General features: G+C 49.8%; 1 protein-coding gene across 1 annotated transcript; it reads left to right on the plus strand.

Annotated features, from left to right (window-relative positions):
• Positions 1-676: 676 nt before the first annotated feature.
• Fes (FES proto-oncogene, tyrosine kinase) lies at positions 677-12,091 on the plus strand. The gene is made up of 19 exons (XM_026388116.2): positions 677-825; positions 1,365-1,586; positions 1,735-1,908; positions 3,776-3,872; positions 4,008-4,191; positions 6,089-6,226; positions 6,300-6,419; positions 6,601-6,723; positions 6,850-7,036; positions 7,158-7,241; positions 8,093-8,302; positions 8,654-8,776; positions 9,183-9,236; positions 9,767-9,885; positions 10,182-10,276; positions 10,369-10,492; positions 10,705-10,862; positions 10,972-11,094; positions 11,745-12,091. The coding sequence occupies exons 2-19, from the start codon at positions 1,374-1,376 to the stop codon at positions 11,885-11,887; spliced, it is 2,469 nt and encodes an 822-aa protein (XP_026243901.2). The 5' UTR covers positions 677-825; positions 1,365-1,373; the 3' UTR covers positions 11,888-12,091.
• Positions 12,092-17,910: the final 5,819 nt, after the last annotated feature.

Below are 17,910 nucleotides of genomic sequence, written 5' to 3' on the forward strand. Positions count from 1 at the left end.
GATAGGGGCTGAACTGGGTAGAGAATAGGTGGGCCTGTGTTCCACCTGAAGTGACCTAGCTACAAAGCCACAGGGCTGAGGCCTAAAGTGAGGTCTGACTGAACCCAAAGATGACATTGGTATGTGGGGTGCTGAGTCCCACATGGAAAACTATATACCTAGCCATTCCCCAGCTGGAACATTGGACCGTTGGGGAATGACTAGGTATGCCAATCCCAGGTTTCCCTTAGAATAGAAATGCTTGCCAGTGATAGGGATTGGAGACCTTGCTCCCAGGACCTGTGCCTGACAGGCCTCTCGGGAGATTTTATTCAAATGGAGGCTGGCCTGAGTTCTCCTTAGGGAATCCAGTGGGATGGAGAGGGCCTGGACTAGTTTTCGCCGTTCCTTTTCTGGGTCACCCTGGCGGCCAGCTAAGACCTACGTCTAAGGATCCCCCCAGCCCAGCACCTGTCTAGGGCCTCACCCTTCACCCATCCCCACTTCCACCCAAGGCCCCTTTTCCACGTTCCTGGGACGGTTCTGGGCCCTGGGGGGTGCCGCGCAGGCCCCTCTCCACAGGGCCATTCTTTCCCGGCCTCCCCCTCCCTTCCGTTTCCGTGGCCGAGCGGCGGCCGGAGGCTACGGCCCAGCACAGAGCAGGGGGGGCGGGCGGGCGTCGGGCCGCAGGCCGCTGCCGCCCGCCCCTTCCCCTCAGCGGGCCCGCCCCGGGGCCTGGGCCAACTGAAACCGCGGGAGGAGGAAGCGCGGAATCAGGAACTGGCCGGGGGTCGGCGCGGGGCTTGAGTCGGTCCACGGCCGCCCCAGGAGCAGCTACCCGCGCCGGTAACATCAGCCTCGCGGCCCAGCAGGCGACGACGGGCGCAGACGTGGGGCGGGAAGCAGGGTGGTAGTGGGCAGGGGCCAGGCAGGCGTCCTGAGAGCCTGACACCCATTTGGGTGGGGGTAGGGGCCGTGGAAGGGCCCGGCGGCCACAGTTACAGGGCTCCAGCCTGTAGGAGGCTCCTGAGGCTCCAGCCCTCCTAGGCTTGGCTCTGTGGAGGGCCTCTAACTGGTTTTTGGATGGAAGGACCTAGGAATGGCGCTGGCGCCAGACTGGTTCCTGCTCCACAATTGGAAAAGGGACCTCTGGCACTAGGGCTTGACTGGGGGCATAGGAAGCAATGAAGGCCAGCCCGAGGCCAGGCTACTGTCCTGTACCTATTGCTGTTTCAGCAGGGTAGGACCCCACCCACCTTCTACCTGTTTGCAGCTCCTCCTGGCCCTGCAACCCTTTTGATCTTGTAGTCCCCAGCCTCTTTGTCCCCTCATTTCATCTCCAGCTGCTGCTTTGCCCCCAGTGATGGCCTATTATCTGTCCCTAGGACACCACTATGGGCTTCTCCTCAGAGCTGTGCAGCCCCCAGGGCCATGGGGCAGTGCAGCAGATGCAGGAAGCAGAGCTTCGCCTGTTGGAGGGCATGCGGAAGTGGATGGCCCAGAGGGTCAAGAGTGACAGGGAATATGCAGGACTTCTTCACCACATGTCCCTGCAGGACAGCGGAGGCCAGAGCCGGAGTAGTGGCCCTGACAGCCCTGTCAGCCAGGTGGGTTTCTGGGGTTCCTGTGGGTGCTAGCTACACCTGCTCATCCCCTTCCTTTCCTAAAGCTCTCTGGGATGGAGTTGGAGATTTGGCAGGCCCAGGCTTGGGAGCCATTGTCTACTCTTCCCTGCCTCCCCCGTCCTGTGCGTAGTCATGGGCAGAGATCACCAGCCAGACAGAAGGTCTGAGCCGGGTGCTACGGCAGCATGCAGAAGATCTGAACTCAGGGCCCCTGAGCAAGCTGAGCCTCCTGATCAGGGAACGGCAGCAGCTGCGCAAGACCTACAGCGAGCAGTGGCAGCAACTGCAGCAGGAGCTCACCAAGGTGGGTACATGGCAGACAGTCATTTCTGTCATAGTGTGGAGCCTAAAAGGAATGATTTTAAACTAGAACCTCTAGATTAACTGGGGAAGTGGAAGTCCCTAACCGCAGGCCTGGCCTCAGGATGGCGCGTTCCAGCCTTGCTGTAGCTCCCCACCCCCACCCCGCCCCCTCACTTGGGCTGGCCTGCAGCACAGCTGGCCTGGCCATGTGTTGTCTGTTCCTAGCCATAGTGCTGGGAATGCAAGGATGGGTGAGGCATGTCACTACCTAGGTGGAGCCCAGGGTCTGTGCTCTGCCTCCTGTATGGATCCCAGAGACAGTGAGAAGAATGAGTGTCTCTCTGTTTGCTTTTAGCTTAGGACTCCTTCTCAGGGCCCCAGAGACAGGGCAGCAGAGTGGCCCCCTCACAGCTGAAATTGGCCTGCCTAGATCTTAATTCCACCAGCTCCTTAATTGTAGGCTGTATGATTGGGAGCTGCTCTTTCTCTGGATGCTTCAGTCCAAGTGTTCACTGTGTCACTGGAACCACACCTCTTGCGCCAGCACAGAGCCTGGCTTTGCCACAGACCCACAGCAGCCCCTGGTGGCCAACCTGGCCTCACACTCCTTCTCCGGAAAATCCCCAGCCGTTTTGAAATTTTTTTTGGTGGCGGGAGGAGACTGGGGATTGAGCCACATCCCTAGACCTATTTTGTATTTTATTCAGAGACAGGGTCTCACTGAGTTGCTTAGCGCCTCACCATTCCTGAGGCTGGCTTTGAACTCGTGATCCTCCTGCCTCATCTGTCCAAGCCACTGGGATTATAGGAGTGTGCCACCACCCCTGACCATTTTTAAATTTGGGCCTCAAAACTTGGGGTCTTCCTGCTTCTGCCTCCTGAGTTGCTGGGATTAGACACTAGGGTCTGCCCTATTTTATAAAGTTTTACTGGAGCACAACCATGCCTGTTTGTTTTCATATCATCTATGGCTACTATAGAGAGAGCTACAATGACAGAATTGAATAATTGCAACAGAGACTTTATGGCTTACAGGCCTGAAATACTTTCTGGCTCTTTAAGAGAAAAGCTACTCTAGTTTATACATTTAGCTCAGTTCCAGATGGGGAAACTGAGATTCAGAGAAGATGGATGGAGCTTGCCCAAGGTGTCTCAGCATCTAAACAGGAGAACTGGGATGAGAACTCCGCTCTCGGTTGCCATCTATTGTTCTTATTGGCCAGGAACATAATTTGCCAAGCCCAGTACAAAATGACAATGTGGGGCCTCTTTTAAGAAATCATTGGGAATTTCAATATGACATTGCATGCTGTGTTAGTGCACATCTGTAACCCTAGCTACTCAAGAGGCTGAGGCAGGAGGAGTGAAAGTTCAAGGCCAACCTGGGCAACTGAGTGAGTCCCTGTCTCAAAATTTAAAAGGGCTGGGGATGTACCTCAGTAGAAGTGTGCTTGTCTAGCCCTGGGTTCAATCCCCACTACCAAAAAAAAAAATTTTTTTTTTACAATATGGGAACAGGAGTGCATGCGAACCACACACAAGACCTATCTGCATATGGAGCCCTACATGACTATATGGGCTGCATATTCCTGAAGCTGGACCTATATAGTTCCAGGATAGCATTCTTAAGGTATAGAGGGACAGGCCCAGGCCACCTGTCTGCCTCCCATAGTGGGCTGTCTTTAACTTAGCTCCTCTGACCCTAAACCTTGCAGCCAGCTTCCTCACGTCTCCAGACCCTTCCAGGAGGATGGGCTTAGATATGCTTCCTGACTCATTGGCAGGACCTTGCCAGGGCTTTACCTCAAGAAGGAATCGCCTGTGCTTAGGGAACTTCCTGCTTATTTTGACCATCCCTCTCTCCCCAGACCCACAACCAGGACATCGAGAAGCTGAAAAGCCAATATCGAGCCCTGGCCCGGGACAGTGCCCAGGCCAGGCGTAAATACCAAGAGGCCAGCAAAGGTTTGTGGCTTCCCTTGCTGGCAGGGAGGGAATCCCAAACCAGTGCTCACCTGCCTGTGGGTGTCCCAAAAGTGAGAACTACTTAAGCCCCTATGCTGACACTTTTCTCCACACCTCACTCCCTCCCACCTGCAGACAAGGACCGTGACAAGGCCAAAGACAAGTATGTGCGCAGCCTTTGGAAACTCTTTGCCCATCATAACCGCTATGTGCTTGGTGTGCGGGCTGCGCAGCTGCACCACCAGCACCACCACCAGCTCATGCTGCCTAGCTTGCTGCAGTCGCTGCAGGACCTACATGAGGAGATGGTGCATATCCTGTAAGCCCGCAGTCCCACCCTATCCTTGTAACAGTCCTAAACCCACTACTAGGCCCAGAAGCAGGGCCTAGAAAATTCAGTCCTGTAAAAGCATGGACCATGTAATTGGGTGAGGATGGGTCCTTAGCCAGTCGACTTAATCCAAATTACATTATTCTAGGGCCCCTTATAGCAAGTGTACAGTTGTAGCAGCAAGAGAGCTTTAGAGGGTAGCAAAGGGCCAGTGAACCTTCTGCAAAGCAAGAGAGGGAAGAGTCCTAGGATTTAGTTAAATTCACTGAGCATTGTTCTACACTCTGGAATGTAGCAGAGAAAAATGTAGACAAATATCTGTCCTCAGAATCTTCCACTTTAGTGAAGGGAGTGAGGGAAGAAATAAAATAGGAAGTATGTTACGAGTGATAAGTGCTATGAAAAAAACTAAACTTAGGGAAGAGGGTTAGGAGGGCAGGGGAGGAGCTGCAATTTTAAGTAGAGTGCTCTGAAAAGGCTTCTTTGAGATGGTGATGTTCTGTAATTCCAGCGACTATGAAGAAAGGCAGAAGCATCAAGTCCAGTCTGAGCAACTTACCCAGATACTATTTTAAAATAAAAAGTTAAAAGTTAGGGATATAGCTCATCGGTAGAGCACTCCTGGGTTCAATCCCCAGTACCACTGAAAACAAAAAGATCATGAGAAGGTGACATCCCAACAGAGAATTAAGAGAGATATGGAGTGAACCATGGGACTCTCTGGAGAAAGACTATTCCAGAAAGAGGGTCAGTGAGTGATTAGGTGCTATAGTGGGAGAGCTTTAGGGGGTAATAAAGAATCAGTGGACTTTCTGCAGAACAAGGGGAGGGGAGAATCAGACATGGACTAGAGGAGCCAGAGGTTGGGGGCTCAATGAGAGGGCCACTGTGAGGTAAATAGCTCTGGGTAAACCATAGTGACATGCTCTATAAAGTTGCTGTGGCTGCTGAGTTAAGAATAGACTTTTAAGGGGTGAGACCAGAGGAGAGAGGTCAGACAGGAGTGTCTTGCATGGATCCTAGCTACAGATCTTGGCTACTGGGCCAAGGTGGTAGCGATGGAGATGAAAAAGTGGTCAGGTCCTGGGTATATTTTAAAGGTAGAGTGGTAGGATTTCCTTATGATTGGAAGTAGAGTGTGAAATAGAGGAATCAAGCCTGTCTCTAAGGACTGAGCTTAGAGCTTAGAGTTGCCATTAGCTTGTGTAGAGAAAGATATGGAAGGAAGAGGTTTTGGGGACTGGGAATTCATTTTTCTTTTCTTTTTTTTTTTTTTTTTTTAAAGAGAGAGTGAGAGCGACAGAGAGAGAGAATTTTAACATTCATTTTTTCTTAGTTCTCGGCGGACACAACATCTTTGTTGGTATGTGGTGCTGCTGAGGATCGAACCCGGGCCGCGCGCATGCTAGGCGAGCGCGCTACCGCTTGAGCCACATCCACAGCCCCGGGAATTCATTTTTCAATGAGTATAATTGGGGTGTCTGAGAGATCAGTGTTCAATGGGACATTTTGGATAGGTGGATGAAGACATGAGGCTGGAGCTCAGGGGTGCTGTCAGGCCTAGGAGATACAGACGTGGAGTCAGCAGCACATTGGTGGCTTATACATTTATTGGGGACCCAGAGTCCCAATTTTAAGCTGGCTGCCAGAGTACTTCCTAAGTACCAGACATCTGTATTCAGGATCACTTTGGATCCTTAATGCAACTGCCAGTGTGTCCATCACACACATCAGAAAGTAGAAGATCAAGGAGAGGTTAAATAATTTGCCATTAGCTGAGGTGGAGTCAATCCCAGCACAGCCTCCAAACCCAATGCCCTAGACTGAATTGCCTGCCTCTCCTAGCCTGAGGTCTCCCTAACTGGGGGTTGCATCTCGGGGGCAGGAAGGAGATTCTACAGGAATACCTGGAGATTAGCAGTCTGGTGCAGGATGAGGTGGTCGCCATTCACCGGGAGATGGCTGCAGCTATTGCCCGCATCCAGCCGGAGGCTGAGTACCAAGGCTTCCTACAGCAGTATGGGTAAGCCCATCCTTGTACCTGCTTGACACTAGAGCTACTGGCCTGTTCACTGACAGGGTCATGTCACCCATAGGTCTGCCCCTGACATCCCACCCTGTGTCACCTTTGATGAGTCGCTGCTTGAGGAGGGTGAACAGCTGGAGCCTGGGGAGCTGCAACTGAACGAGCTAACTGTGGAGAGTGTGCAACACACGTGTGTGGTGGCTTGGCTTCTGGGCCAGGGCGGGCTCCTGACAGACCATGGGTGTCCATGTGTCAGGGTGGGGAGGAAACTCTGCCCATACTGAGCTATGGCTAGGCAACCAGGCTTGCTTGGCTCTGTAGGGATGCTTGTGGCGAGTGTGGCTCTAACATTGCTCTTCTTGTGGATACAGACTGACCTCTGTGACAGATGACCTGGCTGTGGCCACTGAGACTGTGCTGAACCGAAAGGAGGTGGTCAGTCAGCTGCAGCATGAGCTCCAGAGTGAGGAGCAGAACACTCACCCCCGGGAGCGGTGAGTAGGCCCCCCTGCAGCAGCTCCTGGCCATGCTCTGTTCTGCCTGCCCTACCTGCTGCTGCTTCCAGCTGGGGACTGAGCCCATGTCTCTGTCCTACCCTCCTACCTACCCTCTGCCTGCAGGGTGCAGCTGCTAGGCAAGAAGCAGGCACTGCAGGAGGCGCTGCAGGGGCTGCAGGTAGCACTGTGTGGCCAAGCCAAGCTACAGGCCCAGCAGGAGCTGCTGCAGACCAAGCTGGAGCAGCTGGGCCCTGGCGAGCCCCCAGCCGTGCTGCTCCTGCAAGATGACCGCCATTCCACCTCGTCCTCGGTGAGCTACCTGCTATTGCCCTTGCCTGCCAGCCATGCCTGCCCACGGGGGCTGTGCTCCTCATTTTTGCCCTCCCCCTCCCCAAGCCTGGCCACCTGCTGACGTCTGTCCCTGGCCTCAGGAGCAGGAGCGAGAGGGGGGAAGGACACCTACGCTGGAGATCCTTAAGAGCCACTTCTCAGGAATCTTCCGCCCCAAGTTCTCGGTGAGTGGCGGTCAGCCTGGTTCATACCTCTGTATGTCCTAAGAGATAGGTCAGATCAGGGGTCTCAGACATACTCCTCTAGGCTCCTTCCTTGGTGATTTGAACCCAGGGGTGCTTACCACTGAGCCGAATCCCAGCTGTCTTTATTTTATTTTATTTTATAATATTTTTTAGTTTTAGGTGGACACAATATTTTTATGTGGTGCTGAGGATTGAACCTGGTGTCTCATGCATGCTAGGCAAGCACTCTACCACTGAGCCACAACCCCAGCCCTGTCTTTATTTTTTATTTTGAGACAAGTTCTCACTATGTTGTTTAGGGCCTTGCCAAATTTCTGAGAATGACTTTGAACTTGTGATCTTTCTACTTCAGCCTCCTGGGTTTTAGGCAAGCAGGCACTGCAGGAGGTGCTGCAGAGGCTGCAGGTAGCACTGTGTGGCCAAGCCAAGCTGCAGGCCCAGCAGCTTGAGGTGTCCATGTCTTCCTTAGGAGTCCTGGCTGCTGATGCCCCCAAATCCTGCTACCCCTGTACTCCTTCCACCCCCCCCCCCCCCGGTGTACTGCAGGGACCAGCAGCTTTGGTTAACCCAGGGCTCTACTTGCTCCAGGAGTGGGCAGGGACCTCTGTGGCCTGGAGGAAAAGGCACCAGTTTGGTTTGGGACTGCTAGTCTGGGCTTCTCATCCCAGTTCTTCCCCAGAGTGATCCAAGGGCCCACAGATGGCTCTGTGTGCCACTCCCTGTGGTTGTAAGGACTGAGAGCTTATTGGATGGGGGAGAGATACCCTTTGACCCAGTGGCTTTCCCTGGCAAGCTGGCTGAGTGACCCCACTTGCTTCTCCCCTGCCCAGCTTCCTCCACCGCTACAGCTTGTTCCAGAGGTGCAGAAGCCCCTGCATGAGCAGCTATGGTACCATGGGGCCATCCCGCGGGCAGAGGTGGCTGAGCTGCTGACACACTCTGGGGACTTTCTGGTGCGGGAGAGCCAGGGCAAGCAGGAGTATGTGCTCTCAGTGCTGTGGGATGGCCAGCCCCGGCACTTCATCATCCAGTCCTTGGACGTGAGTGAGGCTGGGACCTGAGCCTTCCCTTTTCCTTCCCGGTGGAATGATTTTGAGACTGATAACCTCTAGAGGGTAGGGAGTAGCTGCTATGTCTTAGATGCCTCCCTAGCTGAGCTGGAAGGAACTATCAAGAGGACCAAGTCTTTGCAATGTAATAGAGGCTTAAGCATTATCCTCCACTAAGGAGGGGAGCAGAGTTGTGTCCCACATGCTCATATCCTTTCCATAGGCCTCTCTGCCTCTTGTCCCAGGCAGGCCCTTTCTCCCCTGCTGCTCTTCCTGCCTTCTGCCAAGACTCAGGCCCCCTCAGCAATGGAACCTGTTGACCCCAGTCACTCTGTCCCACAGAACCTGTACCGGTTAGAAGGGGATGGCTTCCCCAGCATCCCATTACTCATTGACCACCTGCTGTGCTCCCGGCAGCCTCTCACCAAGAAGAGCGGTGTTGTCCTGTACAGGCCTGTGCCCAAGGTGAGCCTGTGCCAAACCTGGCTGTGCTACTTGTGGTAAGGCTTGACCATGGGTTAGGACCCTCCAGAGTAGGAGCAGTAAGGACCTGCTGTATCTTTGGTCTATGTGCAGAATGTGAAGGGAGCCCTCACTCCACAATTTGGCCAGATTTCTAGGTTTGGAATGTCAAGGCCACTCCCACTCCAAAGGCTGTGCAAAGATGACTGGTGCTCATTTGGTGAAGGCACCTGGCTGCTCCCTGGAGTCACCTGAGCATGATCCTGATATTCAATTGCACTAGACAGACCAACACACTAAAGCTCCAAGAAATGAAAGATAGTGTCAGTAGGAGAGCTGTTCAGTCCTTCCCAGAGCCCAGCATCCCCTCTCATCATTGATTTCTGACTTTCTAACTCCTTTTCCCCAGGACAAGTGGGTACTGAACCATGAGGACCTGGTGTTAGGCGAGCAGATTGGGCGGGTAAGTTGGGCCTCCACTAGGAGGATGCTCTACCAGCGCCCCCTCCTGGCTTGCCCTTTTTCTCCAGCCCCACTGCTTCCTAACCATTGCCATGCCCTATCCTCCAGGAAGCAGAGTACCCACCCCCAAACTCCCCAGAAGACAGCTCTGTTACTGGCACCTCCACCCCAGCTCCTCCTCAGAGGCCTCTTGCATATGTGGAAAGATATTCTTTAATATGAACTGTAAAATATCTGCCTGGAAAGGAAGTCACTTTCCTAAAAATCAAAATGTTTTTCAAACACAAAGGAAAGTGTTTTTTTAATTTTCCATGTCATTTCTCTTGGAGAATGTGGCATGTCACAGGTGGCTTTTCCTGCCCATCCTCTCTCAGTTCCCTAACTAGGGAGTAAACTCCTAGAGAGCTAGAGTGAGCAATTGTGAATGTGGGGGCTGAATGTAGAGGGGGCAGGAAAAAGGTGGGTGTCCCCCTGAGTGGAGAAAGGACAGTGGCATAGGGAAGCCTTGGTAGGAGCCTTAGACCATTTCAGGGGAACTTCGGTGAAGTATTCAGCGGACGCCTGAGAGCTGATAATACTCTGGTGGCGGTGAAGTCTTGTCGAGAGACACTCCCCCCTGACCTCAAGGCCAAGTTTCTGCAGGAAGCAAGGTGGGTGACAAAATAAGGACAACCAGAGGTTCCATATATGAAAGTGTCCCCTGTGCATGGCCAGACATAAAATGCTTGACTTCTATGGTGTCATTTAATCCTCTTGCCCCCTCACAGTTGGGTAGCACCCCCCATAGTGCCAAGAGGTAGAGGCTGCCAAGGCCACACATCTAGGACTGTTGGCCTCCAGAGGTCAAGCTTTTCTCTCCAGCCCTTCTCCCATCCTCCCTGGGGTTTCTGGAGGAGGTGGAAGGTCGGCCCAGGCCACATGGTGCCTAAGCCGCAGTGCCCTACAGGATCCTGAAGCAGTACAGCCACCCCAACATTGTGCGTCTCATTGGTGTCTGCACCCAGAAGCAGCCTATCTACATTGTCATGGAGCTTGTGCAGGGTGAGCAGGGTTGCTAATCTCCAGGGTGGGGAACTCAGCCTGGCAAGGTGGCCGCCCCCCCCCAGGAGGCTCATAGCCGCCCCCACCTCCAGGAGGAGATTTTCTGACCTTCCTGCGGACAGAGGGAGCCCGCCTGAGGGTGAAGACTCTGCTGCAGATGGTGGGGGATGCAGCTGCAGGCATGGAATACTTGGAAAGCAAGTGTTGCATCCACCGGTGAGTGGGCTACAGCCCTGATGCCCCTAGTCAGGAAGAGCTGTCATCCCTGAACCCCTTGGTTATCAGGCTTCAGCTCCAGAGGTGGAGTCAGCCTCTCCTGATAGACTAGCCTGGGACAAGCAGCAGCTTCTATCCATGACTTTGGAGGGCTTGGCCCAGGTAAGGCAGGAAACATTAGCTAAATGAGACCCTGACCCTGCTTCACCCAGGGACTTGGCTGCTCGAAACTGCCTGGTAACAGAGAAGAACGTTCTGAAGATCAGTGATTTTGGGATGTCCCGAGAGGAAGCTGATGGAATCTACGCAGCTTCAGGGGGTCTCAGACAAGTCCCAGTGAAGTGGACCGCACCCGAGGCCCTTAACTATGGTATCTGGCCCTTTCCAACCCTGCTTTGCAACATTGAAGACTAGGCATGGGTGGAATCTTACTCTATGGATGTGGACAGCTTTCTCATGCTGCCTCACCTCCTCTGCAGGCCGCTACTCCTCTGAGAGTGATGTGTGGAGCTTTGGCATCTTGCTCTGGGAGACCTTTAGCCTGGGGGCCTCGCCCTATCCCAACCTCAGCAATCAGCAAACACGAGAGTTTGTGGAAACGGGTAAGGCAAGCCTGTGTGTGACAGCAACCTTAGGGCCACACCCTCTTTCCCATGCTCCACCTGGACACCTCTTCTTCCCTTAACTTCCTAACCTTCCCACTGGGGCAGAATAAGAATAATCCTGGAGCTGCCACTGAGCAGAGCACCTGTTAATACTAGGCCAAAAGTTACTTCATTTACTCCTTGCCACACATAAGGTGGAGATTAATATGTTCCTTTTGTAGATAGAAAAACAGGCTTGCAGAGATCACACAGTAGCACATAGTGGGAACACAGGCCTCAGCTGGGCATGGTGGTGCACACCTGTAATCCCAGTGACCTGGGAGGCTGAGGCAGAAGGATGGCAAGTTTGAAACCAGCCTCAGCAGCTTAGCAAAACCCTCATCACCTTAGTGAGATCCTGTCTCAAAATAACATTAAAAGGGCTGGGGATGTAGCTCAGTGATAGAATGCTTGCTTAACATGCATGAGGCCGTGGGTTCAATCCTTAAAACCTTAAAAAAAAAAAAGGTCACATCCAACCTCTGTTTCTTGAGGTTTTGTTGAACAAAAGTGGCTTTAGGGACAGTACATCTTCAACAGCTCCTGTTGCTCACAGGCTGCCCCAGGAACCCTTCCTCATGCCTAGTGTGCTGTGCCTGTCCTCACAGGGGGTCGCCTGCCCTGCCCAGAGCTGTGCCCTGATGCTGTGTTCAGGCTCATGGAGCAGTGCTGGGCCTATGAGCCTGGGCAGCGGCCCAGCTTCAGCACCATCTACCAGGAGCTGCAGAGCATTCGAAAGCGGCATCGATGAGGCTGGGACCCCCTTCTCAAGCCAGTGGCTTCTTCAGGCAAGAGTGTATCTCCTCGGCAGCTCCCGTTCACACTGTTGAACAGCTCTCCATGTTCTTGCGCTCCAGTCACCAGCAGCTGTGCTGTGAGAAGTATGCAGCCCTGTGTTGGCTCTGTGTCCCTGCTCTTGCCAGGGCTTCCTCTCCCAGGAAGAAATAATAAAACCACTTTTATCCATCCAGTACTCTTGGCATGTGTGGTCTTCTGGAGGGCACATCTTAGAAGGCCTGCAAGACCTCTGTAGTGGCTGTGAGAAGAAAGAGGATAGGCAGAACTCATGGAGCAGAGCTGATATAATTTGGTGGCAGCTGGATGTGGGACATGGCAGAGGGTAAGAGCTGAGGGTATTATACATGCTTTGGCTAGATCCAGATGGTGGCACTGTTCCCCAAAACAGGATCTCAACAAGAGGAGCCGTGCTGTGGGGAGGACAGAGGATGTTGAGTTCAGAGATGTTTTGCTTAGGGGCCTGTGGAGATAAAAAGTATGCAGATCAGTCTGAAAGCCCAGATGGAGGTAAAGGGTGGCAACAGAGATATGAAAGTCATCAGCTTATAAATGTTAGAGAGTAACTGACACTGTGGATGTGTACAACAGTCACATATAGTTCAAGAAGAGCTGGGAAGAGAGGGAAGGTTAGGGTTCCACTCGAGGAGACTGATGTGGCTGAAGAGAAAGAAATGCCTTTTCTAAGGAGTTCATCTCTCAAGAGTTTCTTGGGGCTGGGGTTGTATCACAGTGGTAAACCACTTGCCTAGCATGTGTGAGGCACTGGGTTTTGAGTCTCAGCAATACATATAAATAAATGAAATAAAGGTCCATGACAACTAAACTCTTAAAAAAAAAAAAAAAAGAGTTTCCTGAGCAGATTGGGGAGCCCTTACTGGGAGGGGTTCCACTGAAATCTGTAGTCATCTGAAACATTCCCAGTAGAAACAGTGAAGGTTGAGACAATGTAGGCCGGGTGTGGGGGGCGGCACGTGCCTATAATCCCTGCAACTCCAGAGGCTGAAGCAAAAGGATCGCAAGTTCCAGGCTAGCCTCAGCAACTTTGTGAGACCTGTCTCAAAATAAAAAATAAAAAGGGCTGGGGATATGGCTCAGTGGTAGAGCACCCCCAAGTTCAATACTCTGTACCATAAATAATAAATAAGTAAAGTAATAGGGCTGAACTAAAAAAAGAAAGAAAAGAAAATGAGAAAGATTTATAATACAAGAAAACAAGTAATATAAACCATGAAATAAAATAGCCATCCCTCAAGGAAGTTAGGAAAATGGACAATATAAGTTTTCAAAGAGATAAAAGAGAGCCCTGTAGGCTGGGGATGTGGCTCAAGCGGTAGCGCGCTCGCCTGGCATGTGTGCGGCCCGGGTTCGATCCTCAGCACCACATACCAACAAAGATGTTGTGTCCGCCGAGAACTAAAAAATAAATATTAAAAATTCTCTCTCTTCTCTCTCCCCTCTCTCACTCTCTCTTAAAAAAAAAAATTAAAAAAAAAAAAAAAAAAAAAAAGAGAGCCCTGTAATTTGTTTAAAAAGAGGAAATTGACGGTTGGAGGTATAGTTCAGCACTTTCCCAGAATGCATGAGGACCTGGGTTCAATCCCTAACACCAAAAAAAAAAAAAAAAAGGAATCCCATCATTGTGTACAATTATAATGCACCAATAAAAATTTGCAAAAAAATTTTTAAAAAGGATGCGCTGGGATTGTAGCTCAGTGGTAGAGTGCTTTCCTAGCATGCATGAGGCACTGGGTTCGATTCTCAGCACCACATAAAAATAACAAAGGCATTCTGTCCATCTATAACTACAAAAAATTAAAAAGGTAGAATTAAAAAATTTTTAAAAGGAAATTAAGTTGGAGTGTGATTAAGTAAAAATAGTAATTGAAATAATTTCTCCAATGGAAGTGGTTAAAAAAACAGAACTAAAGAGCTTCTGCTTCTGGGTAGGCTGTGGTAGGTCTCTGTGGGCTATGCCCCTCCCTCCATTGCAACAGCTGGGAAAAAGCAGATAAGATGGAAATGATCTTATTTTTAAAGAGAATGGAGGGCTGGGGATGTGGCTCAAGCGGTAGCGCGCTTGCCTGGCATGCGTGCGGCCGGGGTTCGATCCTCAACACCACATACAGACAAAAATGTTGTGTCCGCCGAGAACTAAAAAAAAAAAAAAAAAAAAAAAATAAAGAGAATGGAGAGTGGTGGAAGAAATGAAGACCAGATGACCCACAATTTCAAGGGAAAGTGCTTCCAAGGTCAGTTAGTGATAGGCAGCCATTGTCTTCCCTAGGGTGTTCATTGATTTGGGTCATCAGTAAGAGTTGGTCTTGGTCTCTCTTCCTTGTATCTGCCAGAGTTTGAACCTCTGTATGTTGGGAGTCTATAAAGTCCTGAAAATCTCTGAAGAGCAGAATTTGAAAGAGCTGAGAGAAAAAAAGACAGGCCAGACTTTCCATTGAAAACTTAAGAGGGCTACCCTCAAGGGACAGAGTGATCAAAGGCAACTAGTCGCTCAGAAATGTACTGAGATCCACTTTTACAAGGAGCAATAAGAGATTTGGCGAAAAGTCTAATCGACTATAGAAGTATGAATCATCCAAGTGAGGGTTCTCGCAAGATCTCCTGAATGGGAAGGAACAGAAATTGTGTGGATACTTTAGGACTGACCCCATGCTCCAGGCCATTTTTGGCCACAATCAATGACAAAGGAAGGAGGAAAAGATAAAGAGAAAATCAGGGCTTGTTGCACTGGGTCTTTATAGTTGTCATGACATAGTTGCCTATCTGAGATGAGTTCCTATCTATCATCTGAACAGTACTGGAGGAGGCTGCCACTATTATGCCACTGTGACCTCAGCCTGAATTCATAATGGAGATCATGAGTGCCCAGATGATGAAATAGTCATCCCCATCAGACTACACATTTTAATTGACATATCAGGCTGTGGAGGGAAAATTAATCTTCTCTTACACCCTGGGGATATTTTTCAGAAAACTATTCAGCTATCAAGCAACACCTTTCCCACAATGGAAGCCTTGGGAAAGGCCCAGATAATGCACTATAGACCAAGATAGGGGAGAAACCATCTAAAAGGACACATTGATCTGGCTGTTACATCAGGTGGTCCCTGAAGAGGCAAGTGATGATTCTACCTATGAAGGAATATTCTATTTCTCACAGAGCTCTGGGAGGGTTATGGGACTTAAAGATTTGGGCTATTTACTGGACCAGCTTTAACATTTCCTGTGGACTGACAGGAGGGACATCAAGCTGAGGTTTGTGATGTTGGGACTACTGTTTGACTCACCACTCTCAGCACTATCCCTTCCCCACTGCTCAAACAGGCTAAGTTGGAGGACCAGGTCCTTGGAGTGGGATTTAGACAGGGACAAATGCTCACCATCTAGACCTAGCCAAGTGGCTACTGCAAAGCAATACAGAACAGTGGGTGGAGAGAGCCTGAGTGGCCAGTACAAAAGGCCCCTGACTTTGGCATCTTATGGAGTATTTCATATCACAGAGCTCATTGTACAGACCGAAGTCACCTAGTATGCAGAGTACTCATGTCAATTTTTGTTTTGTTTTTCTGTATTGGAAATTGAACCCAGAGTGTCTTTACCACAGCCCTTTTAATTTTTTATTTTAAGACAGTCTCACTGAACTGTTGAGGCTGACCTTGAACTTGCAATCCTCTTGCCTCAGACATGTGAGTCACTGGGATTACAGGCTACTAATACCTTTTTTTTTTTTTAAATATTTTTTTAGTTGTTAATGGACCTTTATTGTATTTATTTATTTATTTATATGTGGTGCTTGGAATTGAATCTAGGGCCTCACACATGCCCAGCAAGTGCTTTACCACTGAGCCACAATCCCAGCTCCTACTAATGCCTTTTTGATCATTCCACTGCATGTGGAAGATGAAAACTACTTTACCCTCATTGGCTTGAGTTACAATGAATCTTTTTTTTTAATAAGTTATTTTTTTTTTTAAATATTCTTTTAGTTGTAGGTGGACACACAATATATTTTCTCATTTTTATGTGGTGCTGAGGATCGAATCCAGTGCCTCATATGTGCTAGGTGAGCACTCTCCCACTGGACCACAACTCCAGCCCACATCTTTTTAAAAAAAAAAAAAAACATCAAATTGTATGCTTCGTTTATTTTTATGTGGTGCTGAGAATCAAACCCATTGCCTTGCAGGTGCCAGGCACTCTCCCACAACCCTAGCCCGACAATGCATCTTTATAGTATTGCCACAGAGGTACCTGCATTCCCCTATGATTTACCACCAACTGATAGGCCAGCTGGCCAGACATAGAGAAGTATATGAGATCCCATCAGAAGTACATTAGTATGACTATGTTGATAACATCATACAGTTAGAGAATTAACTTATACAAACTTCCTTAGATTGGATGGGCTGACCAAAGCTGAAAAATTAACCTGATACAGAGGCCAGACATGAAAGTTCTTGGGCACGATGTGGACCCATACCCAGAGGACAATTCCCAAGAAAAAAAAGAAAAAGAACAAAACAACTGGCCTTAAAACTTCCAGCAAACCAAAGGAGGTAAAACATCCGATGGGCATGTCTGAGCATGAGAGACGGTTTATCAACAGGATGTTTTCAGCCCACTACACAAGGTTACCCAAAAGGTACCACCTATGAGTGGGGCCCTGAACATCAGGCTTTTGGATGAAAAGTGTCAATGACTGACAACTACACAGACTAGAACCCGTGGAAGAAGGACATCACCTGGAGGCAAAGGCATCTGTGGGTTTTAGGACACATGGCACTTGTCTGATAAACCAGCCCTTTTAATTAATTTATTTATTTTGAGACAGGGTCTTGCTAAATTGCCCAGGCTGGCCTCAACCTTGGATCATCCTGCCTCAGCCTCCCAAGAGTGTGCCACAATGCCAGATTGCTTACCAAGCATTATTCACTAAAGAGGAAGTGTTCCAAGAAAAGAATGAACCAGGCATCTGTGGAATCTCTTTCCTCCATAAAAAGAGGCCAGGCCAGGCCATGCACAGTGGCACAGGCCTATAATCCCAGCATCTTGGAAAGCTGAAACAGGAGAATCATGAGTTCAAAGCCAGCCTCAGTTACTGTGAGGCACCAAGCAACTCAGTGAGATCCTATCTAAATAAAATACAAAATAGGGCTGGAGATGTGACCAGTGGTGGAGTGCTCCTGAGTTAGAAAAAAAAAAAAAAGGCAAAGGTGTGGCTAACCCTGAGACAAAGACCAAAGACTGCCAGTATCTTGGGTTTCTTGGGTCCGAAGTACATTGAGTCTCCTGAGAACCTGGACATGACTTAAGAACTGACAGCCCAGTTAATGTACAAAATAGCTGCTGCTGTGCAGCCACAGAAATAACAGTTTAAAAATTTGCATGGAAAAGGGAATTCTACCCAATAGCAGAGATTTAGGCTGTGGTGCTTGGTATGAGAAAACACCTCTCACGGTGAACCTCCCTATGGTTTTTCTGACTCATGAGCAATAGCCAATGGGCTAGCCTGGAAGCAGTATAACTGGTTAAGTCCCAAATCCTATAAAGGTTGGAGAGACTCTGGCAATAGATTGAGTGGGACACACGTCCAAGAGAGATGCCCATGGAAAAGGACCCTTTGTCATGAATGTCAATGGAAGCAACCAGCTGGCCAGATCTCTCAAGTAGAAGCCACAGCCACTATCACATAGGATATGATATTTTGTCTATGGCTAGGGCCAGAATAAGCACTTGTGATCCCAGAATGTGAAGCCAAAGAAGTCCTGCTAATGTGCCTAGATACTCTATATAGTTGAGTGGCAAAGAGAACTCCAGAGCCCGTAGTCTGGTTACTTCGCTGGCCCTGACAAATAGACTAGATGGGCCACCAATTCCACCTTGAGGGTACCACTAGAAGTTGATTGCAATATATAGGTTTTTCCAGGTATGGCACAGTAATTCCCATTATGCACTGTGGAT

Source organism: Urocitellus parryii, chromosome 6 (assembly GCF_045843805.1).
Source record: "Urocitellus parryii isolate mUroPar1 chromosome 6, mUroPar1.hap1, whole genome shotgun sequence".
In the NCBI taxonomy this organism is placed as follows: Eukaryota; Metazoa; Chordata; class Mammalia; order Rodentia; family Sciuridae; genus Urocitellus; species Urocitellus parryii.